Below are 25,791 nucleotides of genomic sequence, written 5' to 3' on the forward strand. Positions count from 1 at the left end.
ATCTTTTACATTTAGGACCAATTGACCCGTATGACTGAACCATTAAGTTTGGAACGAGATGTTTTGTCCCATAAAAGTTATTGTTTCATGTTCCCGATCATTTTTTGTCAATAAGTCAAAAACAACATATCATTTTATTTTTATTTTATTAAAATAATATATTACGTCCACATGTTAATATATAAGTGGAACGAGACATGAATGAGGACACCAAGTTAAGATAGGTGATCCTCATCCTTAAAGTTTTGCATTACTTAAATGCAAGAATGGAGATCCTCAGTCCAATTGGTACATCAGACCAATTAAAATGAATCATTAAATTAAATAAAAAATTCATAAATAAATAATTATATTATTTGGTGTATTTTAATTGGATAAGAATTGGGAAGGATAGAGTTTTTAGGCACATGTGATTTGGGATCTTAAATGCAAAGCCTTCTTAATTTTGGGTATAATAATGACAACATTGAGGTTTTAATTTTAAACTTGCCAATGTATATTGTTGGCTTAGATTATTTTTGAATTATGAAGTGTATTCTCTCACCTTTTTTTAGTAGGGAATTAATTTCTTTTAAGATGTATAACTGCTCTTTCAAGGAATCGAATATTTGATCTTTTTTGAAGATCTAGTGAAATCTTATATCATTAGATTATTATCTTATTGGCTGATGTTGGCTTAGTTAATTGAAGATGTAAAAATAAACGAAAATGTTTTATAATACAATCAACTTTTTACAGCAGGCTTATATTTTCAAATAGAAAAGTTCAAAATCTAGATTATGTTTGATATGTGTGTGTTCAGCTTAATTTTCTTTTGAATTCAATGTTTGCTTTCATTTGAGAGTTTAGATTTGAAAAAATAATAATGGAAAGCTATAGAGTCATTCTAAGAGTGTATTTCATTGCTCTCAGACATTTTCTTTTACTTTTTCTTTTTCTAAAAATCAACTCACAAATAGATCCTAAAATAATATGTGATGAGTTCAGATTTGTTTGGCACGAATAACTTAATTTGAAGCTTGTAGATCAATTGCAATCTTATTTATAAAGTAGAAGTGTAAAATTAGAAACTTCCAAACTAGTTGATAAAATAAAATTACTTTGTAGGATTAGTTTATAAATTTGTTGATAGGTGCGAACACTGCCATCTTTGAGTTTTATTTTTGTGTGCGTAAATGTTGTTAATTGTTAGGTGAAGCTCCTAACTAAAGATTCTACAACATTCCATAGCAAATTATTATGTTAATGTTAACAATAATAATTATAAAAAAAAAAGTAAATTACCTCCTGAGTTTTTAGTGAAATTACACAAATCAATCATCATTTTTTCTATACCTACACAAACCCCCTAATTTTTATACTTTTGTTACACTGACCACCCCTGCATAGAAATAAGTGTAATTTTTTGAACAAAAATATGATAAATGCAATTAAATTAAACAAAACATGTTATATTGTGGAGACAAGTCCAAATAATATATGAGTTGATACGTCTTTATTATTTTTGGTTCGTTATGATACAGTATAAAAGGGATTTAAACAATATCTCTTTACAATTGTTGATGCATTTTGTAACAAAAAATAATAAAGATACATTGATTTGTATATTATTTGGATTTTTCCTCAAAATATATCATGTTTTGTTTAACTTAATTGTATTTATCATGTTTTTTGTTTAAAAGATTATACTTAGTTCTCATGTAAGGGTTGGCATTGTAATGAAAGTATAAAAACTATGTGAGGTTTGTATAGGTGTAGAAAAGTGAGGAGTGAATTGTGTAATTTCACTAACACTCAAAGGTGTCAGTGTAGTTAACTCTTAAAAAAATGTGCACTAATTCAAGATAGTTTTTTTTTTTTTTGTAGTAAACACATTTATTGTTGATTTTTACACATTCCACAATGCTTCTTAATTTGTTGCAAGCATGGTTGATAATCCATAAAATGCATAATTTTAACAATATCTTCATAATTTATTATACATGTATATGTATCTTATTATAATCATAACCATCAATTTTGGATCAACAATTAAATTCGTATTTTATTATCTAAGATGCTCCCCTAGCATTCAAGTCATAGTTACAGGAATGATGGCATAGATGTAACTTATGCAAATAGGACCAGAAAGTCACAGATTTATGAATCTGAGTATACTTCAGTATGTCAACCTCAGAGTGCTTCCAACATTGAGCTGGTTTAGCTTGGGCATGAACATGGTTATAAAATTACATACATTATTTATCCCGAACCTACACGAATCATTCATAATTTACTATATACATTAGGGTATTCATATAAAGGAAGCGAATGTGATTACGCCGACCTCTCTTGAGGAGGGATAAATAGGAAAAATAATAAATATAATTAAGTTAAAAATCAAAGATATTGATATAACTTATAACCAGGATAAAGGGGACCACATCTTCTGTGTTAAACTTTGTACCACTTCATGTACCTTTTCATTTTCATTGGTCAAAAAATATAAAGTTAATATATATTTAATTCATTTTTATTTTTTTGACCAATGAGAAACAATGGGTTCAGAGTGATATAAAGTTTGAGACAGAAGATGTGTTCCGAATAAAGAGTTGTTCCCATCTGTGTGCTGTATGAGAGGTTCACTAAAACAAAAAAGAAGCAACAAGAAGATTAATGATGAAACAATTGACTGTAAAAGAATAGTGCACTAAATTTTATATCATAATGGTACATCATAATACACATGAAAAAATGGAACTGGGGGCTCCAAAACGTGATGTTCATGAGGTAAATGCATTTCACTAGCTCAACATGTCTATGTCTCCCTCTCAAACAACTCTGTCATATCCTTCTCAATATGAGAATTCGTGACCTCGAAGCGAAATATACTTCTTGACCCAGATGGCAATGTCCTCAGCACAAACCTGAGCCTGAGGGGTTTTGAGAAGAATGTCAAGTGTTGCAAATTCGTGAACCGCATCCTTGTACTCAAGAACGGGTGCATCGACATTCACCTTCCTGAGTTCCTCTGAGTAAGCAATGGCACGGTCCCTCATCCAGTCATGTTCAGCCACTACTGTCATTGTTGGAGGCATCGACTTTAATGGAGGACCCCGACCTGGGACTAGGGGATTGGCGGCTGGATGGTCCAGGCTAAATTCTTCTTCAGGTAGGAAAAGTTTCCACGCGAGCATACACATAGCCTTGTCATAAAAATAAGAGTTGGCCAACTTTATTTCAGACCGAGTGGGCACACTTCCAACAAAAAATGGATACATCAGGACCTGTGCCACCACCTTTACCGGGTCCAGATGTTTGCCTGCTTCTACTGCTTTTCGAGCCACATAGTCTGCAATATTTGCACCACAACTAACACCAAGAAGAACACACCTGATTCAATATCAAAGAAAGAATAGAAGTTTAGGCACCAAGCAAGCCCAGTATACAACTTCCATGAAAATATGATCCCAACAGAACCATGATAGGAAAAAAAATTAAGGCATCGGGAAACACTAAATTACTTGTATACAAAAATGCTACCCTTCAACTTGAGTTGCCAACATTATTTTTTCGCTTTCTAACAAGGCCTATTTAAAGAGGCATACATCACCCAATATTTTCCATCATGTTAAAAGGAGGTAAAAGAAATAATCTTCTCAAAATCACAGATGACAATATGATCAAACAAAACATTCATCCTCTTAAGTCTCAACTCATCCAATCACTAAATGTCATTTGCAAAGCACATGCTCTAAAAAAGATAAATTTATTGTTTCAAAGGTGTTATCAACAACAATCAAGCCTTTATCTCACTAGGTAGGGTTGGCTACACTAATCGAAGGACGTCATAATGCTCTATCATAAATCATGTTCATTGACAAAGCATTGATCTTTTAAGTCTTTCTTAATCATTTATTCCTATGGGAAGTGGACTAACATCCATTTGATCTAATCTCCTTATGAGGCTTCTACCTGCCTCCTCTACACATGTCCAAACCACTTAAGGCGTGATTCCAACATCTTTTCTACAATAGGAGCTACTCCAATTTTCTACCTAATGCATCCATTTCTAATATTATCTTGTCTAGTGTGTCATCAATTCATCATCCAATGCAACATTCTCATCTCAGATACATAGAGTCTATTCTTTTGTTGACACTTTATTGCCCAACATTCAGTCTCATAACGTTCTAAGTCTTATAGTCATGCAGTAAAACACTCCCTAAGCTTGACTTGTACCTTTTTATCATACATGATACCTGAAGCACTCTGCCAAGCAAAATTTAGATAGAGATAGAATATTAAGAATGGAAAAATTAACCAGAATTAGACTGAATCAGAGAATCTCTAGACAAGTTTGATGGCATAAATATTGGGGTTGTTAAGGGAAGAAGCTGAAGAAATCCGTATGGTATAGAAGACAATGTTGAGTTAAGTTTGCAGATATACAAGGAGAACAAATTAAACAAGAAGAGTTGGACATTCTTAGACGAAACCAATAGGAACAAACTGAACAGTACAACAGCCCAAGTAAAAGCGACCCAGAAAGTTATGACTCCGAAATGGTTATTAGATGCCACTCCAAAAGAGAAAATCACAGAAGCTTCATGTGTGGCACTGTATTAGCCTTCATTAGGTCCATGAAGCCCATTCATATAGTAGCATCTGCTTGGTATTAATGTTCTCGAATGGCATATTTAGCCCACTGTTGTTCATAAAATGGATGAAACTAACATCATTTAGAATTATGACCAATTCCTTTTTAAAGATAAAACTCAGTCACAGTAACAGAAGTCCCAAACGGGTGCTATTAAAGCACATGTAGAGTATGTCTTCTAAAAAGCACAGGAAAAAAGACAAGGGCGACCCAGTGCATGAGGCTCCCACTTAGTAGGGTCTGGAGATGGTAGATATATGCAGTCTTACCCCTGCAGGCGGAGAAGCTATTTCCAGGATTTGAACCTGTGACCTCATGATCAACAAGCAACAAACTTACCATTGCACCAAAAAAGACCAGTGAACAGAAAGAAATAAAAAACTGAATTGATGATACTGACAATAAATATAGTAAAGAAATCATCAGACCAAAAGCAAAAATGGTCAAACCCTAGAAGAAAGATGTTCAATAAACTATTGCTTAGGCACCTTAGGTCCACAAATCCTTTACTTTTATCATCATAACCCTCTAATTTCCTCATTCAGTGATACAGAATGACTTGTGCCAACCATCAAGTAACATCCATCAGAAGATGTTACATGGCATATCACTTTACCACCTCTGCTTCAGTGCCTTCGTGTTTTTCCACACATCTATTGTATTAACTGAAGTTTTAAGAACTGGGCTAAAGATGTATTCTGAAGTGAAAGAAATCATATCATTGGGATACGGAAGTATTTTAAATTAAAAGTGAAAGAAATGATATCACCAAATATCATCCCTTCAAGTATGATGAAAATGAAGCTTAATGCTTCTACAAACAGTAGCAAAGAAAATCAATTCTTAGTTCAGCAGAAAAGTTGAGGCTTACAGATAAGTTAAGCTTAAGAAAAAACTAGCAAGATGAGATTTTGCAAAGATGGTCTTCAACCCAGAAAAAGAGAAGCAAAATAAGTATAAAAATGTAAGAGATTGCTTTTCATTAAAAACGTACATAATTAATGAAACAAAAAGAGAGAATGGCAAGATATCATTATGAATTTTGCAAATCACATTAATTAGAACAATGCAATTTTTACACATTAATTGTGAATTTCATTATATGTGACTAGTCTGTACAACAACTGAGAATCCCCAACCAAATAAATGATCCGGACCTATATGTTTGGAACAGGAAGACGTGTCGAGATGTGTTTCTGTTAAACAATCTACGGGGAAATCAGTTAATTAAAAGAAGCTAAAGTAAATATGTTGGCTCCAAACCTGACAATCCCTTAAGATGTGATTAACAATAAAATATGTAAAACACCACGATACTGTGCTATTTGTTTATCAGACACACATATAAGTTATTCACTAGCTCATAGTAATCGACATTGAATCGAAAACTCCAACCCAGACATGCCTCCATCAATTCAAATAATATGCAACATTCATCCCCTACTTTCATTTCCTAAACACTACTTACTCCCTGGCCAGTCGCTTCCTCCCAGTCAAGGCTTGCCTTACTCTACAGTCTCTAATCACTACCTATACTTAAAGAGTTGTCCAATGCATGAGGCTCCCACCTAGTAGCATCTAAAGAGAGTAGGTGCGCACAGCCTTATAGTCACAAGCGAAGAGGTTGTTTCTAGGATTTAAGCATATAACCTCCAGGCCACAAGGCAAGCAAACATAACGTTGTGCGCCGAGGAACACCCTCAATTTAAAAGAGCGGCCCAGTGCATGTGGCTCACACCTAGTGGGTCTAGGAGTATAGGTGTATGCAGCCTCACACTCTCAAGCGGAGAGACTGTTTGTAGGATTTAGCCCATGACCTCCACGCCACAAGACAAGCAATCTTACCGTTGCGTCCATGCCTAATTGCATTAATCACTATCACAAATAATGCATGCACATAAGCGAAAATAAAAAATCACACCATTCAATTTAGTCACAGCTCACAACTATGATCATTTCATAATTCATATTTTCACTTCCAATCATAAAAATGCTTAAACCAATCAGTCTATAACAGCAAGATCATGAGGAATTTAAAAAGTGCAAGTGTAACAACAACCTTGATAGATTTCCATGAGCAGCCAACCATGGTTCCACCATTGAAGCACCACCAAATGTATCAACAATATGCCTATTATGAGCATCCAATTTCTTAACCCCCATTGACTTACTACACTCAGCCAAATTCGCCTGTTTCGCCAACCAACTCAACACCTTCATCCCATCCTCGAACGCGGCCGGATACCGATTCTCAGGCGCCAACCGGTACCCAACCGCCACAACAATCACATCACACAACCTCGCAATTCTCCTACAGAAGAAATCATTCGCCACCGAATCATTACTCCCACTCACCCAACCCCCTCCATGAAACTGCAACATCACCGGAAGCTTTTTCCGGCGATTATCCATCGCCGGAGAATAACCCTTATAACTACTCAAACCCTCACCAATACTATTCCTTCTAGAAGATTCCTCTTCACCCCTCGATTCCACATCACCGGAAAAACCATAACTGTTCCTACGCAAAACATGCAAATCAGAATCTCCCCGAAACGACGGCGTTTCAGGAACAACATTCCTACCCAGGTTGGGGTTCGTATTAGGTTTGGAATCAGGTTTGGAGAGTGCGGAATCAGGGAGAAAGATACGAATAGAGAGAGAAGTGAAGGGATCGATGTGGATATCTTTGGTAGCGACGCCATCAGAGAAAGAAGGGTTGGAATTAGCGACGGATTCATCGGGTCGAGAAGTGATACCAAACGGGTCGGGTTGTTGGGGATTGGATTGGATCCGATTTTGTAAACGTTGTTTTAAGAGGAACTTAAAGAAGACACTGTATAGTTTAACGGCCACGCTTGGCATTTTATCAAAGGTTTTGATTTAAGGTTTCTCTTCTTTTCGGTTATTACATTGGATTTCAACTTTTTGTTTTGTTTGGTTTAAGCTCAAATGGTTTTGATCTCAAATAATGGTTTTGATCTCAAATAATGGTTTTGATTTTGATGGCGTCTGTGATGTAAACGAAACGAAGAAGAAGATATAGAGAGAAGGGTAGTGCTTCGTTTTCTTCTCTTTTTACCCCTGTAGGAAGAAAGATGTGACTCGAAAGATGTCACTGTCTATTCCAATAATATAGGTTATATGAATCGAATTTTGATTTTTTTGTCATACTGAAAATTTAGCGGAACATTTTTTACTTAGAATGTTTGAGAAGGGTAGTGCTTCTTTCTTTTTGGTATTGTATCGATAATCCTTTTTAGGCTGATGTCTGATTGTTCACTCCAACAATGTCGCTTACATGAATAGACCTCTTGGTGATTGTGAAAAACTAGTAGAACATTTATTTTACCTAAGAATGTTTTAGTGCAACATATATACATTATCGATGTAAAGATTTATATACAAATAATACATCATTAATCATTTATTTGTTTTACTTTTGTTTAGGAATCATTGACGATTGAAAATAGATGAGAGATGATATAGTAATAGTGTAAAAAAAATTTACATGGTTGATGCATACATCTTTTCTCTTTTTATTTTTGTTTGCTTTGAATTATTTGGAATTTTCTAATTTTTAACTTGGTATAATTGTTATTTTGCTATATTAATTTATTTGTCTCATTTTCGTCCTACTTTTTATAATTGTTTAATCATGTAATCAATATGTTAGTATTGAGCTCGTTTTTATTGACCTTATAACTTCTGGAAGAATATTATTGTTTTGAAAGAAAGAATAAAACTAAATCAAAGATGGGTTATACGTGTCCTTTGCTTGCTTTCAAAATACAAATATAGGAATAATACAACTTTTATATTCTAGTATAAATCAGAATTATAAGTGTGATATTATTTTCAAATCAAATTGTATAATAATTATCATGTATAGTCACATTTATACCCTTAATTCTCCACACATACACATCTATCATCCAACTCATGCATTTAACACATTTACACAAAGGGGAGAAAAATCCATTTTCAATGAAGAAAAATGTTGGATTCCAACTACTTTGTGCTTCCAACCTATTTTAGTTAATTTTTTAATAAAAAATATGATTCATCATGTTTAGTTTATGTTGAGTTAATCATTGTAGTTTTGAATTGGAACTGAAGCTATAATGTTTATTATTTTTTTGCATTCCCTATTAAAATTTTGTGTTGGTTGAAAAGACATATGGTTATATGAAACATATTTCTATTATTTACTCTATATACTTGTGTAGTTTAGATCTTTTTGAATATTTGATCTTCAACATATGTGATAAAAGAGCAAGAAGAAGGGAAAGCAAATGAAGATGGAAGAGCAACGTGGTACAAAAGCAGCATACTCACTAAATAGAAGATAGGAGCTCTCACTCATTGGGGAGTCATCTCAATGAGCGAGAACTAGCTTTCACTAAGCGAGATTGAGACACGAAGTTTAGCAAAACTCGTTCAGCGAGCCAGGAGACCTCCCTCACCAAGCCACAAGAAGTTGTTGAGGAAGTCCACCTTTGCTCAGCGAGACATATAGAAATAATATTGGAAAATTGTCGCTCTAGATAACTCTAACAGTTTCTAAAATAGGAAGTTAGTTAAGTTAGTTATTGTTATATCATTCTTAAACTTTCATGACTTCTTTGTTTTATCAATATGTGCATCTGTAATTTATTTTAAAACAATGAAAACATGATCTTTAGCATTATAAAGCAAGTTGTAAACAACGACACTTAATTAGGTATAGTATTTGTTGTCATTTCAGGAAACTTATAAGGACAACAAGAGGGCATTGTACATTTAGGTTTTATTTGGGAGTTAGGAGGGAAAAGGAAGAAGAGGGATCAAGGGTTAGGAAGGGAGAGGAAGGGAAGGGGAAATGAAGGAAATCCTCTGTGTTGTTTGGGGTATGAAATTTAGACGAGAGAGAGAAAACTAATGATAATGTAATAATATTTTTTTATTTTTCCTTTACAAATGTAATTAATAATGAGAAATAGACAATAATGTATAACTATATAATATTACTAAAAATATTTAGTTACTTTGACATTTTATCTCAAAAAACCCCAAATTGAGGAAACTTTAAAAATGGACACATGAAGGGTTTTATAGGGTTTTCAAAACCTTCTCATCTCCTTCATCCAACTCCCAAACAAGGGGAAGACTTTTCAAAGCCATCTCTTCCCTTCCCTTCCCCTCTAAAACCTCACTCCCAAACAAGGCCTTAGAAATTACTTGACCACCTAGAATGAGTGTATGAGGAGTATAAGTAGTGTATTTGTTAGCAGGGGCAGATCTTCCCTAGCACATGTGGGGGCAGTTGCCCCCTCAAATATTTCAAAATATTATTATAGAGATTTTTTTTGGTATATTTCAAAATTCAACAACAAAACTCAAGGATAATAGTGTAATATTTATTCACTGTTAGTGTAAAGATTTATACTTAGTTATTATATTATCCATCATTCATTTAGATTATTTTTTAAATAGTTAATGAAGATTAGATATAAGTGGTAAATGATGAAGTGACAATATATAAAATTCATACGTTATCGGTGCATACGTTTTTCTCTCAAAGAACAATACTTCTACGCTACTCATTGGATAAGAAAAAATTCAATATTCTCTTCAAAACTCTCACTCTATAAGAAGCTTCACTCACTTTAGTATCACATGACACATTCTCCTCCCCTATCTTTGATATAACTTCAGACAATTCTCCAACTCAAAACCATTAATTATTCCCCTTAAAAATATCATATTTACTTTTTATAGATCAGTTTTCTTCAATTGTTTTTTTCCATAGGCACATTATCATATGCTTATAAAGTCATAACATGATTACTTATGATTTGTTTGTTTCTTGCATCAAATTTCATTTATGGGCGTTGTTATTCTTTGTTAGTGAACTATTTTTTGATTAATTAGTTTTAGTGAGGTTATTTCATTCACTATGTATGTTACTCTTAATTTTGTTATCTTTATATTTTTTTTCTCTTTATAATTTTCTTTTAATTTTTTTATCAATCTCAAGCATACATTATTTTGATTCTCTATTTGAGAGGATAGAAAAACTAACTTTATGTTCAAATTTTTATTCTTCACAGTTTAAAATACATATAATGTTTATAAAAGATAATGAACTTATTTGTGCTTAGGAATATTTGGAATTTCTTCATAGATTTTGTATGTTAAATTTTCTATCATGTTTCTTGGAAATTTAAACATGAGAAAATAACTCATTTTTATATTAAAATTTATATACATTCTAATGAATTCATAGTATTTAAGTATAAATCATAGTCACGTCTCATCTAAAATTATGGTCAAGATTCGCCACTAATTGTTAGGAACTTAAGATATTTGCTTAGGACATTAGAAGTTAGGAACTTAGGATAGGAAGTAAACTTGAAATTTTGTGTACTCTATGTGGAAAAAACTGATTAGGAACATACACATGTTTTTTGTATAACTAAGGGTATTCTCTCACCTATTGTATAGAGTTAATCTCTTTTAGAGTGTATGGTTGATCTTCTCAACAAGTGTTGCTCACAAAATTGAACAATTGATTTTTTGACCTATCTGAAGATCTAATGGGACCTTACACTATTAGATCAACATCTTGCTAATAGGAAGACAAACTTTTGAATAGGTGCAATATATAGAATAACTGACATTGTGATGCATAATCACATTTATTTCAAGTGTAAAACAAGGATGATTTAAAAAAAAAGTAGTTGCTACTGCCGATTTCAGTAGTATAGTTGTTGGGTGCACATTTGTTGTCCCATATGTGTGTTAATCTATATGTCATAATTTGTGATTGGTTGAAAAATGTATTCAAGTTAAAAATTTAATTATTGAGTATTTTTCTGACAAATCACAGCTCATGACACTGGAAGTAACACAAATTATAGGACAGAAGATGTACTCTCATAGTTGCTATAGTATTTTGTGATTAGAGATGGCAAAAAGGTCACCCATCTCGTTTTGCATGTGCCCGTAAATGCTTGCAAAAATTTAAGTGGGTGCGGGCATGTCTGCATTGTCTTACTAGAAAAAATTCAATGTCATGACCGTTTTAAAATAGGCTAACGTGTGATCAAGCGGCCCACGAGCATTGTTCAATAATTAAAAAAATAAAAAATTCATATAAAATAAATATAAATAAATTAAATAAAATTATTGAAAATAAGAAATTAACAAAAACATTGATATTTTATATGATGTTGAACAAATTAAATTAGATTATAATATTTTTAGGGATTAAAAATCATATTACATCATTGTCCAATGGAAATCATATTACAATTTTCTTAATTTTTCCTTAAACTATGCTTATGGGTCGTCCGCATTGCCAATGGAAATGGTAGCAGGCTTGTCGGGCGAAATAGACAAATGAGCAAAATTTGTATGTCATGCCCGTAAAAAAATGTGGGCTACGTGGGAGCACCTGTGACCATTTTCCGTTTTACCATCTATATATCTGATTATTTTTTATAATATTTAGTATCTAAAACTAAGTCTTTGTTAATTTAAGTCTATGTCCTGTCTAGGATTGTAATTATTATTCTATCCAAGGTTAACGTACCAATTCAGCTTTAACTATCTAGCTTATTTTCTCACCAAAAGGTTGCTACTTTCTTTATTTTCATGTTTTTTACATAACTAGTTACCCAAGCTATTGTTATTAATGTAAGAATGCTGACTGCATATATCGAAAACGAAGTTGCTCGTGGGAAAGGATCAACATGATTTGTGCAAGTTTGGTGTCTGATATCATAATGACCATTATTACACCTTTCCGAATATAGAATCAGACCGACAAATACAAATCACGGCTTTGCCATGAGGTATCAGCTTTTTAGGCCATCTGAGCCCATTTCAGGCCCGAAAACGACATTTTAATAATTTCAACAATTTTCATTTTATTTCTTTTTTGGGATAATTTTGCAATAGGTTGTCCTTTAAGTATTTAAGCACTTTTGGGATGTGGTCGTCCAGTTTTATCTTATCCTTAAATAAAAGTTTGAGAGTTTTCTCTTTCTCGTAAGTTCTAGAGTTTTATCTATCATATTTGTTGCTTGCAAACTTGTATTTTTGTTCAAGGTTTGGCACTTGCCAACCCTTTGTATTTCCAACTGCATCAAGTGGCATCAAAGCAAATTTTCTCATGTTTCTTTTTATATCTAAACAACCATGAGAGATCAACTCGTGACTAGAACAGATCTTCAGGGTATCACCGTAGCTTTTACCATGGCCCTAACTACTTTGACTGGACAGTGGGCGAATTCAAAAAATCAAGTGATGAACAACACCAACAACCGGAACCAACAAAGAGACAGGGGAGGATAACCACATAGGGTTCCACGCCGTGGAAACAATAATTATGTTGTTATTGCGAGAAGTTCGAGTTTGGAAGAAGAAGAACCTGATGAGGAAGAAATGGTTGACCAAGAAAGCTGGCAGTATAACCATGACTATCCAATGAAATCTGATATTCCATTGTTCTACAGAACTATGGGAGTTGAGGAGTTCTGGATTGGAAGATTGACATTGACATATTATTTACTTCATGGGCATCCCTAAGAACAAACAAGTTAAGATGGTAGCGATCAGTTGAAGAGTATTGTTGTTGTTTGATGGGATAAGCTTGTTATTCATAGGCATAAGCAAAGGAAATGGCTAGTTAGAATTTGGCAAAGAATGAAACAGTTGACGCTGGAGCGATTTTTACCGGAAGATTATAAACACATTCTTTATAATATGTATATCAAAAGTGTTCATGGGAAAAGAACCGCGACAAAGTATATAACAGAGTTCTTATGTTTTTCTCAGTGTAACGAATTGGTAGAACTAGAAGGTGGCTTGATACGTTAGTGGCTTAAATGGTTCTTTGCAAGAGAAGATGGGTTTGCAGAATCTATGGACCGTGGGTGAGGCATCCAGACTAGATTTGAAGGCTAAATGGATGGAGAAATCTCCTCAAAATTTCTCATCTTTTAGAAGGTATTCTCCCTAGAAAAACTATGAGTCAACATGCGATAAGGAGAAGAACATAAGAGTCAGGGATCACAACTCTAGAAAAAAAGAGGCCAACAGCTCTAGCGGTATGCAGCAGAATAAGGCACCCATGCAGAAATTAGCTACCCCTTATGTGAAGCCAACTTGTGATAAGTGTTTTCATTGTAGTGGGCAAGATCATAGATCCAATGTTTATCCTTCCACAAGAATAGCCGTCATTCTAAACGAGGAGGATGAGGATATGAAGGGGTTGAGTTTGCTAAAGAGAAGTCTGGGGAAATGGTAAACTTTATGCTCCAAAGGATCTTGTTGTCGTCCAAGGAAGAAATACCATGAAAGAACCTATTTCAAACACAATGTTCTATTAAAAATAAGGTGAGTAATTTTGATTGTGGATAATGGAAGTATTGATAATCTGATTTCCCATAAGCTAGTAGATTACTTAAAGTTGACAATTGAGCCTCATAAGAAACCGTACACCTTAGGATGGGTGAGTATGAGTTCATAAGTTAAAGCTTTGCATACTTACAAGGTGCCTATTTCCATTGGGAAACACTATAAAGAGGAGGTAGTGTGTGATGTTCTCGATATGGATGTATTTCATATTCTGCTTGGGTGACATTGGCAATATGATAATGATATCACATACAAGGGAAGAGATAATGCGATGATGTTTACTTGGTAAACACACAATATTGTTATGGCTCCTGTTTTGCACTTTGAATAGAACCTAGGAGAAAGAAGTCGAGTGTCTTGGTGATGACGTAGAGTGAAAAGGAGCTTGATAAGACTGTTAAAGAAACTGAATGTTTCTGCCTAGTGGTGTCAAGAAAGAATCAAGAATTCCAGAAGAGGTGCTAGAAGTCCTAGGGGACTTCAAAGAATTGATTGAAGATGAGTTACCAAATGATTTGCCTCTTATGTGAGATATTCAACATTAGATTGACCTAGTTCTAGGGTCTAGTTTACCACACCTTCCTCACTATCGTTTGAGCCCTAAGGAGAATGAGATCTTAAATGAACATATTGAGGATCTGTTGAAAAAAGGAATCATTCATGAAAGTTTGAGTCCTTGTGCAGTACCAGTCCTTTTAGTCCCTAAGAAGGGAAATCAATGGAAAATGTTTGTTGATAGTAGAGCCATTAGTAAGATAACTGTCATCTATCGATTCCCAGTTACATGATTGGAATATATGTTTGACGAGTTGGTAGGTTCTAAGGTGTTTTCAAAGAAAGATCTGCACAATGGATATCATCATATCAAAATCAGACCTAGAGATGAATGGAAGACAACTTTCAAGAGCAAAGATGGTCTGTATGAGTGATTGGTGATATCTTTTGGGTTGTCTAACTCCCCTAGCACATTCATGAGATTGATGAATCAGGTTATGCCTTCATTTATTGGTTTTTTTGTGGTGGTTTACTTTGATGATATTCTGATTTATATTAAGACCAAGAAAGAACACCTAGAGCATGTGAAACAGGTGTTGCAAGTCTTACAAGAGAACCATTTGTACATTAATCTGAGAAGTGTACATTCAACACCAATAAACTACTCTTCTTAGGCTTTGTTTTTGGCCACCTTCAATATGAGATTTATCAGGGATTTCAGTACTATCACTACACCTATTACCAAATGTAAAGAAAGGGAAGTTCAATTGGGGTTGGAACAAGAGCAGAGTTTTGCCTTGACTAAGGAGAATCTATTTACTGCCCTGATTTTGATAAAATGTTCCAAGTTGAATGTGATACTAGTGGAGTCGGAGTAGGAGTTGTGTTATCTTAGGAGAAGAGACCAGTGGCTTATTTCAGCGAGAAATTAAGTGATGCTCACCAGAAATGGAGCACTTATGACGAGGAGTTCTATGTAGTCTTTAGAGCTCTGCATTAGTGGGAACATTATCGAGTTCAGAGGGAGTTCGTTCTGTTCACTAACCACCAAGCTCTGAAGTTTCTTCATAGCCAGAAGGTGATAACAAGATGCATGCTCGATGGGTGAGTTTTCTGCAGAAATTTCCTTTTATTATTCAACATAAATCAGAGGCTTTTAACAAGGTAGCATGCATGTTGAGTAGGAGGGCTTCCTTGCTCATTACTTTAGCATGAGAGATTATAGGCTTTGAGTGCCTGAAAGAGTTGTATGAAGGTAATGTTGAATTCAAATAATTATGGGCCAAGTGTAGTGGTAATCACCATTGGGCAGATTTTCGTATTCAAGATGGCTACCTTTCTCAAGGATATCGGTTATGCATCCCTTGCTCATATTTATGGGAGAAGTTGATCCGAGATCTACATGGTGATGGTCTTAGTGGTCATCTGGATAGAGACAAGACCATTGCTAGCCTGAAGGAAAGATATTATTGGCCACACATGAGGAGAGACGTTGGTGTTATAGTCATGAGGTGTTGTACTTGTCATGTTTCTAAAGGTCAGTCTCAAAATACTCGTCTTTATATGCCTGTACCTATTCCTGATGATATTTGGCAAGATTTGGACATGAATTTTGTGTTGGGGTTGCCTCGTACGCAGTGTGATGTGGATTTTGTGTTTGTTGTAGTAGACAATTCTCCAAGATGACGCACTTCATTGCTTGTAAGAAGACTGTTGCGTCTAACATAGCCAAACTATTTTTTTAGGGAGGTTGTGTGCCTTCATGGGGTTCATGTGTTGATCACTTCAAACAAAGACACCAAATTTCTTAGTCATTTATGGATTAGTCTTTGGAGGTTGTTTGGAACAGCGCTGAATAGGAGTTCTACAGCTCATCCACAGACTGATGGACAAACTGAGGCAACCAATAGAACTTTGGGAAATATGATTCGGAGCGTTTGTGGAGATGAGCTGAAGAAGTGAGATCTAGATTTACCTTAGGTGGAATTCGCTTATAACAACATTGTGCACTAAGCTACAGGGAAGTCACCATTTTCTCTGGTTTACACTTCTATTCCTAAGCATGTGGTTGATTTGGTTAAGTTACCTAAGGCGCCTGGAGTTAGTATAGCGGTTGAGACTATTGCTGAGGAGATTATAACTGTTAAAGAATCTGCCAAGGCTAAGTTGGAGGGTACTGGGCAGAAGAATAAGGTTGTCGACGACAAACATAGGAGAGTTAAAGTTTTCAATGTGCGAGACAACGTGATGGTGTTCTTACGAAAGGAGAACGACATTTTAACAATTTTAGCAATTTTTGTTTTATTTCTTTTTTGCGATAATTTCGCATTAGGTTTTCCTTTAGATATTTAAGCACTTTTATGATGTGGTAGTCCAGTTTTATCTTATCATTAAATAAAAGTTTGAGAGTTTTCTCTTTCTGATGGATTCTAGAGTTTTATCTATTAGGTTTGTTGCTTGTAAACTTGTATTTTCGTTATAGGTTTTACATTTGCCAACCCTTTATATTTCTGACTACATCAGTTATAAAGATAAAATTTGACAGATCTCCTATAGTTAACTCTCTGTAGCTCTCACTATCTCACATCTAGTAATAAAGAATCGAAGTTATTGTGTTAACTATTGGTCTATGGTGTGTTAGTTATTGATCTATGATTGATTTTATTGTTTTTGTCTATGGTTTAGTAAATTATTAATGGTTGATCTTTATTGTGTTAGAATGAAATGCTTGATATTATTGATTTGTCCCTTTGTTTCTCTAATGTTTTCATAAGTTCTTTTAATCATGAATATAAAATTGATTCCTCTTTATTTTCTTATCATATCCATTATGCCATGTGCATTGTTAATAATTGTAGTAAGTGCTCTCTTATTGTTAACTACATTTAGTAGCTACATTGAGAATTCTATAGGAAAAAATAAATTTTATATATTTGTTATTCTATATCATTATCTTTGTCATCAACAAAAAAACAATATATCACTAAAAAAATCAATTAATTTTTCATTAAGAAACAAATTATCCTAACTTTTTTTGAATAAAAATGATTATTTTACTCATTGGTGACAAATAAAATAACATAAAATAATTGCTATATGAAATTTAATTTTTTTAATTGGTATATTTTCACTTCATTGCATACATTGTTAGTTCATTATCGACCCAAGTCTTTTATAGATATTTCGATAAGTGTCATGTCTCATATATATATATATGTTTGGAAAGACATGGGTATAAGATCGGAAAATGACATTAATTAATATGAATTATTTAATTTTATTTGAATGATTAAGATTAAAATATATATATATATATATATATAATTATTATGCTATCAATAATTACCTTTTTAGTTCCTATCACTTATAAAACCCAATTTTTATAAAAAAAAATGATTCTCACTTGAGTAATTCTAAGTATAATTCACCTCAACTTTTTTCAAGAATCATACTAAGAATATTCATTTTTAAAGTTTTACCCTCTTTTTTTCAATGTATTGACGGGTATTAATAAATTGAAAAACCAAATCCCGATGATAACATTGTATTTCTATTTTCTGGCATATGTACTTCTATATTAATAATAATGAATAAGATATTCGTCTCATGTAAGATGTAAGTTTAGAGTTTCATTCCTGTAAATTATATTTGTCAATTCCTCGTCAAAAAGTAGAGTAAACTTTTGGTAGTATTAAAAAATATTTAATTATAACAATATATATCAGATATTATAATTTATTTTTAAAATTAATTTTTAAAATTATATAATAATATATTGAAAGAGACAGAAGTTAGAAAATAGAAAGGAATACTCTCTGGTTTTTTCACTTCGCAATTCACATTCTCTACCATTTCTTCTTCTTCTTCTTCAATCAATCGTTTCAACTACATTCTCTGATTCCTACGCCATTTCCCTTCAGGTGCGTTTCTCTTTTCCCCTTTCCCTTCTTTTCTGTTCATGAAATTGTTAAATTGCATTTTAATTCAAGATTCGCCATTTCCGGTTCAAGATCTTTATAGTATAGATTCCAGGGATTCCTCAATCTTAGGGATCATTTTCGATTACACTCTTTTCCATTTCTGTTTTAATCTAAATTAGCCTTCAATTTATTTCCTTTCTTCATGGATTCATCGTATTTCGCATCTAACAAGTGCTTTAATGAGTTAATCACAAGTATTAAATAAGAAAATAAAGCATTTCATAAATATGACTTTGCATTTTTTTATTATCAAGATGTATATTTTAGTAATTTGCATTAAAAATCCCTAAAGAACGTAGATACTTTATTTTTAAACTATTATTCAAGTTTTCTACATTTCTGAAACCACAATCAAAACAGTTATTTAGAATGTTGCTATTATTAACTAATGATGATACGAGAAAATAATAATTTATTTCTCCAATGTTAATTTTTTTAGTATAAAATTGTAATACTAATTTATTGATTAAAATTATGTTTGTTACTGACAAAGTTAATAAGTTATTTTTTTTTGGGTACATTATTAATAATTTATATGGAGAGCTATGTATTTTATTTTATCCGTAGTTCAGTTAATAAACAATTGTCTGGCTCTTATTAAAAGGAGAGAAAAATTAGTAATTGTGATTTAGGAGTTTGATCTGCATGAAAAAATAAAGTCGAAAAACTTACTTTATCAATCTTTAGGTATCAAAAGAAATCATTCTTCTTGGTTTAAGGCCCCACGAGATTCTCAGAAAAAACCAAAAGGTTAAGGTTCGATTCCTGATATACCCGAAGAGATTAGTTCTTTACCATAAGATAATAGGTCCTTAGTAATACAAAAAAAAATCATTCTTCTGCCATCTTAGATTAAGAAAAGAAAAACGAATTTATCATTGTAATGGTAGTCAATAGTAGTAGTAACTATATACTGTATATTCGCACTATATATAGCTCTCTTCTATGCCTCCATCTTTGCACCCATCTTTTCACCTTTAATGTTACTTGGTCAGTCAGCGTTACTTCTCTCACTATTTCATTACCAAATAGAAGTCATTGTTATTGATTTATCTATGTTATTCGGGTCAATGTTAGTTTATTCATGAACTGAGAATTCAAGTACTTGCCTTTAAAGATGCTAGTTTTTTCTAATAACTTTTTTATGATAGTTTAAGTTGTTCTTTTGAAGTTTATTTTTTCAAAGAATCCACGCCATTAAAAAGGGCGGCCCAGTGCACTGGCTCCCACCTAGTGGGTCTAGGGGGGATGGATGTAGCTCCAATTGCGGTCCGATGTGGTTTCGGAAACCACCAAATTCTTAACATTGTGGCTTTCGTTGCTGTCACGGGCCCATGTTAAAACCCTTTGGATCTATTAAATATCAGTTTTTTCTTTAGGTTTTGTAAAGATTGATGTAAAAGTTATTTTTTCATTTTCCTTTCCACTCAAACCGAAGCCTGTTATTGTTTTGTCTATGTTATTTTGCTCAATATTTGTTTATTCAAGAATTGAGAATTAAAGTTCTAACTTTTAAGGGTATTCAATTATTTTTTTAGATCCAAGAGATGATGAATTAGATTCAACAAGATGGCTGTAACTGAGAATTGTGAGAAAAATGTTGGTACAAGCAATGGACTTGAGGTACTTGATGGACAAGCTAGTGAAATTTCATCAACTGGCGCTACAATGAGCAACAATGCAGTTTCCCAACATCCAGAAGAGATTGGCGAAACAAAGAAATGTTTAGTGCAGCAGGAAGTTAGCCTTGAACTTCAAGGCGAGGGTAAGGCTAAGTTTGGCAGTGATGAGAAGAGGATGATGAGTAACTGTAGTAATGATGAAAAGTCGGTTCAAAAGAAAGCCAAGGTCAATCATAGTGATAGTGGAGTGGCATGTGTTGATGGTGAGGATGATCTTCTCTCAAATTATACCCATGCTTTTCCTCATGAAATGGACAAAAGGACCATTTTTAGGTTAAAAGAGATGTTGAGGCTTGTCAATCTTAAAAGGCTTCAATCTGTAGAGGTAATCATATCAACTTTCACAGACCTCAATTTCTTTCTTCCTTTTCCATTTTTTGTTTGGATATTTTTATTGTTAATTACAGGTTCCATATTATTTATAGGGAAAATACAAATTCATTTTAACATCTTGATATTAGGTTACATGCAATTAATCTCCAACGACTGAAATGTGTACGTAGATCCCTAACCCTTTGTGAATGGTGAGAGAAGACCTTGTGTTAATTAAAATGTAAGTTAGTGATTTTTTTTAAAGTAGACCTCAACCCATTCTGTTTCCCTGTCTCGTTCTTCCTCAAACCCGTTTCTGTCTCGTGTTGCAACCAGGTCAGATATTGGCTACTGGATCAGTAATATTTTCTTATCCCGTTTGTTTAGATAAACCGAACACGAATCTTGAATTTGTTTTCCATTAACTGAATGGAAATGCAGCTTCTCCTCCCCCACAGTTTCCCTTTGAGATGCTCCTACTCCAGCATCCTCTCCTCTCCTTCCCCCACCATCACTTTCTCACTTGAACCATAAGTCCATTCTTAGCCCCATGCCCTTTGTACTGGGCAAGCACATAGATATTAAATTGCGGTTGTGGTCACGAGTGCAATTATGCTGTGTTTACAAACAAATGCGACTGCAGTTGTGGTCATGAGTGCCGTTATGCTGTGTTTACCAACAAATGCGACTGCAGTTGTGGTCACAATGAAGTTATGAAGGCAATTAAAACCTCATCATTGTGGCCTAAATTGCACTCGTGGACCCAAACTTAAAACCCTAGGGTACCAACGATGACGCCTCTGCCCTTTGGGGGGCCCTGCTGCTTAAGGACTAAGTCGCACATAAATTTTGGTTATGCACTTAATATTCATTTGTATCTTCAAATTTGTTGACTTTATTACTTTGCTGGTTATTGTAGTGTAACAAGTTCATTTCCAATTTACAATAGCTTTCCCTAATACTATTTTTTCCAGGAAGAGAAGAATAGATGCAAGAACGAAGAAGATAATAATAATTTGGGAGCTGGTGAATTTTCAAGGAAAAGGGTGAGCCTTTTGGGTTTTAATTCTCCTATTATTTTGTATCCTTTATGCTTGTTGTGCTGCCATTACATGGCTTTTGGTTCTTAAACAGATTTCATGAATAATAATCTGGATTCTGGCATTCCTAATTTGGCATGAAGGCACATTTCTGACCTTACAAACAACTTAAATTATAATATGCAGTGTTAGTCTTGGCCATTGGTTTTCACAGAGTTGAAATGAGTTGTAGGGTTTGGTGAAGTAGACTATGGGGAAATCTTATGGAAAGTTGGTAGAGAATTGATGACCAGCTCATCTTTTCAGTTGGTTAAAAAAATGACTTAGTGTGCTTCCTTGTTTAGACATGGATGCTTTCTTTTCATCACGAGTTGTATCTAATCTTCAAAATGTGTAATGTTTACTTCTCTGCATGCTGGAGCAAAGTGTCATCTAACTTTTTTTTGAACTGTATGTTAGCTTCGTTCTACTACTCGAAGACAAGTACCCAAAGCTCCTGATTATCCATGGTATGCTGTAAACAAAAGAAGTTGCAATTTTTTCAGATTGGTTTGTAAGGATATCAGCCATGGTGAAGAAGAATATAGCATTCCTGTTATCAATGAGTGTGATTTTCCTCCTGTTGTGCCTGCTAGTAAGTTTAATCGTCAAGTTATACTAGTTGTTCAGGAGCAACTCTGCTTGAGATATGAGTAACAATATGTCTTCCAAGTAATTGTAGTTTCTTTTGCATACTTCCGTTTTAAAATATGTAAATAGTTGGTTGATTGGGAACTTTTGTATTTTATATCTTCTTAAGCTAATAATCTTGTTTTATGTTTCTGATCTTTTATGGCTTGTTATTTTCTGTGTGTTTAATACTTCAATGCATTTTAATTTCGTTTTTTTATGAAGTGTTGTTTATCAAATTAATTACATGGAGTTGGCATCAATAATGTTTTAAAATTTCAGGCTTCACATATATCAAATCTATGCAAGTTTCAGACAATGTGAAGGTTCCAGTCAGAGCTGATGGATGCCGGTGTAAGGAAAGTTGTACGGAGGCACGGAGTTGTTCCTGTGTTCATCTGAATGGCTCTGCTCCATATGTTCCTCAAGATGGTGGAAGGTGATATTTCACTATTTCAGTTTGGGTTTGATTTTGTTCTATGTAATTGTAGAGTTCTCTTGCCATAGAGAAATAGACGATAAAGGTCCGTTTGCGAGTTGGATTTTCGAGAGAAAGGAAAAGGAAAAGAATGTTTAAGAGTCATGAAATACACTTATGAGATTACCTTGAAGCATTCCTTCACTCTCCCTCCCACTCCAATATCTAACTTGCAAACATACCCTAAGAGACCTATGTCTTGAGTAAATAACTATTACTTTAGTTGATAACATTACCAAGTTCTCTGGCTTATTTTTAGGCTTCTAGATCTTCAAAATCTTTAAAATCTACATATTCTCACTGGTTCCCTCTTGCATTTCATTTGTTTTTTCCTTGCTTGACATATTTTTATGTTGGTGAATGTTGTAAGCCTGAATTATTGTAAATAATATTGATGCTATGGGTATGAACAAAATTATATGTTGAAGTTGTTACATTTATATTTAGTAATATTTTTTTAAACTTGTTGTATATTAAATCATGGTAGTGTTTATAAAATAGAGATTATTTTTAGTATGAACATGGCAAGTAGAGATTAAGTCATTATAAGTATTAAAACTACGGATCTCACATTTGAAGAAGTTTATGGAATATATATCCTAATTTTAATGGAGGAAACAAGAATTTCCTGTATTATAAATTCTCAATAATTTTGATAGGGTGACTAAGATTCTTTTCCAAGAGTAGTTATAAATAAGTAGCAGAATAAAGGTCTTGAAAGAATCAGCGCAAAGAAGATTTGTTGCTTCAATGTTTGAATAACTTCACTATTTCGAAAAGGGCTTTATTAACCCTTTCTACTTTTAACCATCTTTGGGGTGGGTTTACGAACTTTTGTTTATGAATTACGACCATTCAATTTCTTCCCTATTCCCTTGGTAAAGTTTGACATGTTCTTTCATTTTTTAAACATACATTGAAGCTATTTTTTCTTGACCTTCCAAGTTTTCTCACTTGTATTTGATTTTCTAATATTTGAAGTCCTTTAACATACCTTATTCATCTTCAGGTTGGTTGCACCAAGAGATGTGGTGTTTGAATGTGGGCCAAAATGTCGATGTGGACCAGATTGTGGTAATAGAGTTTCCCAGTGTGGAATAAAGTATAAGCTTCAGGTCATTTATCCAAACTTTTATACATTTCCATCATTTATGTGTGGATATCTATAGACCCTTATTGCCATTTCCTTTAACAGGTTTTTCGTATGCCTGACAAAGGTTGGGCTGTCAGAACACTGGAAAAGATTCCTGAGGGTGCACCGGTTTGTGAATACATCGGTATACTTAAGAGAAGTGATGAGGTAGAGAATGATATAGATAATAGCTACTTCTTTGAGATTGATTGTAAGCAGACAATCAATGAGATAGAGGGAAGGGAGGTAAGGATAAAAAATTTCTTTTATTTGAAGTTTTCTTTATAATTTTCTGAATGATTTATTTTCTGTCTCCTTGTTTGGGATTGGGTAGTTATTAATATTGTAACTGAGTTTTCTATTAATGAAAATTTCATTGTTATATATTCCTGGTTAGGAGTTGAAATGCCCTTGATAATAATCTAACTGAAAAATAACCTTAACGCGTCCTTCTTCGGATTACTTTTTTTTTTAAGTACTCTATGATCTTCTTGTTCAGGTGCCCATTTGGTCAATCTTTGAAACTGATACATTACAATGTTACATTATTTGGAAAAGTGATATTAACAGGTTTTTGCAATGATTTTTTTTCCTCAGAGACGGTTGTGTCATGTGCCATTGCCCACTAGCTCATCGGTTGATAATGAGACAACAGAAACTGAACCTGAGTTCTGCATAGATGCCGGCTCCTATGGTAATGTTGCAAGGTTTATCAACCACAGTTGTGAGCCAAACCTCTTCGTTCAGTGTGTCCTAAGCGGCCACCATGACATCAGACTAGCTCGGGTGGTGTTATTTGCTGCAGCAGATATAGGTCCTTACCAAGTAAGAATCTTAGTTGTGCCGTTGTTAATTTTTTCATTCAAATTTTGAATCGTTTTCATCTATTAATATACTTGTAAGTAGTAAATGAATCATTGCATGAAATGTTTAGTACATAATATTGAAGCACCATATAATATATGTTTCCTAATCATGCCTTTATATCATGGTCAAGATCCAATCATATCTTTAAATGTGTAGAACATACTTTTCTATGTTAAAATGAAAATGGCCATTGTTTTATGTTTCTCAGATAGGAAAACTTTTCATCGGCATAATTAGACATGTAACCTCTTGATATTGCTGCTATGAAAATGCCTTTATTATTATTATTGAATTTGTTAAATTTGTTTTGACAGGAACTTACATATGACTATGGTTACCAACTTGATAGTGTTATTGGAGCAGATGGAAATATCATTCAGATGTCTTGCCATTGTGGTGAACCTAACTGTCGTAAACGTTTGTACTAGTTTGGTTGAGAGTTGAGACATTGCACTTGCTCTATAAGAGTAAATATGAAATTTTAGTAGTGCATTTGGATTATGCGGAATGACCTCATTTTTCTTCCTGAGAAATTGGTAAGCTATATATATATATATATATCATGGATTTGATCCAAGCTAGATCTTGGACTTGTTCTTATCAGATATAGCTCCTACTTTTTTAGTTTTCGCTAATTGATGTAATGATCAAGTTCTTGTATTAAACTTTATTCTAAAAAGATCAAGTTTTAATCTTTCTCTTGCATTGGGTTAGTACTCCTTATGTTGATTTTAATGCATTTTGGTTAGCAAAAAAAATCACTTCATTTTAAAGTACTTTTTGGAAGCTATATTGGATTGTATAGTTAACTGATTTAACATGACTATGCACAACCAATCAAACATTTCCATTTAACTTGAAAAGACAACAAAACCAACTTGAAAAGATGACAAAACCCTTATTCCAAGCATACTAATGACCAAACATTTGATTGATTAAACCTAATAGACATGTTTGTAGAAGATTTAATATTCTCACATTCTTCCTGTTCTTATAGATTATACATAGATAAAAAAGTGATGTGCCACAAAAAAAATGATGCAATTATATTTTAATCTTGATTATTTAAATAAGATTTAACAATTAAAAATT

General features: G+C 33.5%; 2 protein-coding genes across 6 annotated transcripts; one reads left to right on the plus strand and one right to left on the minus strand.

Moving 5' to 3' along the window:
- On the minus strand, positions 2,673-7,582 carry LOC109347433 (probable carboxylesterase 11). 4 transcript variants are annotated; one of them, XM_019587284.1, is made up of 3 exons: positions 7,549-7,582; positions 6,699-7,509; positions 2,673-3,372 (listed from the first exon to the last, which is right to left on the minus strand). In XM_019587284.1, exons 2-3 carry the CDS (start codon positions 7,502-7,504, stop codon positions 2,835-2,837), a joined length of 1,344 nt encoding a protein of 447 aa, XP_019442829.1. In that variant the 5' UTR covers positions 7,505-7,509; positions 7,549-7,582; the 3' UTR covers positions 2,673-2,834. The 4 variants fall into 4 exon arrangements, with proteins under 4 accessions (XP_019442829.1, XP_019442831.1, XP_019442830.1 ...); XM_019587286.1 differs by lacking the exon at positions 7,549-7,582 and having other exon boundaries at positions 6,699-7,185; positions 7,225-7,540; XM_019587285.1 differs by lacking the exon at positions 7,549-7,582 and having other exon boundaries at positions 6,699-7,188; positions 7,225-7,540.
- LOC109347435 (histone-lysine N-methyltransferase, H3 lysine-9 specific SUVH4-like) lies at positions 18,332-25,242 on the plus strand. Of its 2 annotated transcripts, XM_019587289.1 has the most exons (10): positions 18,332-18,459; positions 20,058-20,227; positions 20,279-20,526; positions 21,488-21,559; positions 22,013-22,187; positions 22,505-22,661; positions 23,710-23,815; positions 23,896-24,078; positions 24,430-24,657; positions 25,014-25,242. In XM_019587289.1, the coding sequence occupies exons 2-10, from the start codon at positions 20,089-20,091 to the stop codon at positions 25,125-25,127; spliced, it is 1,422 nt and encodes a 473-aa protein (XP_019442834.1). In that variant the 5' UTR covers positions 18,332-18,459; positions 20,058-20,088; the 3' UTR covers positions 25,128-25,242. The 2 variants fall into 2 exon arrangements, with proteins under 2 accessions (XP_019442834.1, XP_019442833.1); XM_019587288.1 differs by having other exon boundaries at positions 20,058-20,526; positions 25,014-25,241.

The sequence above is a fragment of the Lupinus angustifolius genome, chromosome LG05 (assembly GCF_001865875.1).
Source record: "Lupinus angustifolius cultivar Tanjil chromosome LG05, LupAngTanjil_v1.0, whole genome shotgun sequence".
In the NCBI taxonomy this organism is placed as follows: domain Eukaryota; kingdom Viridiplantae; phylum Streptophyta; class Magnoliopsida; order Fabales; family Fabaceae; genus Lupinus; species Lupinus angustifolius.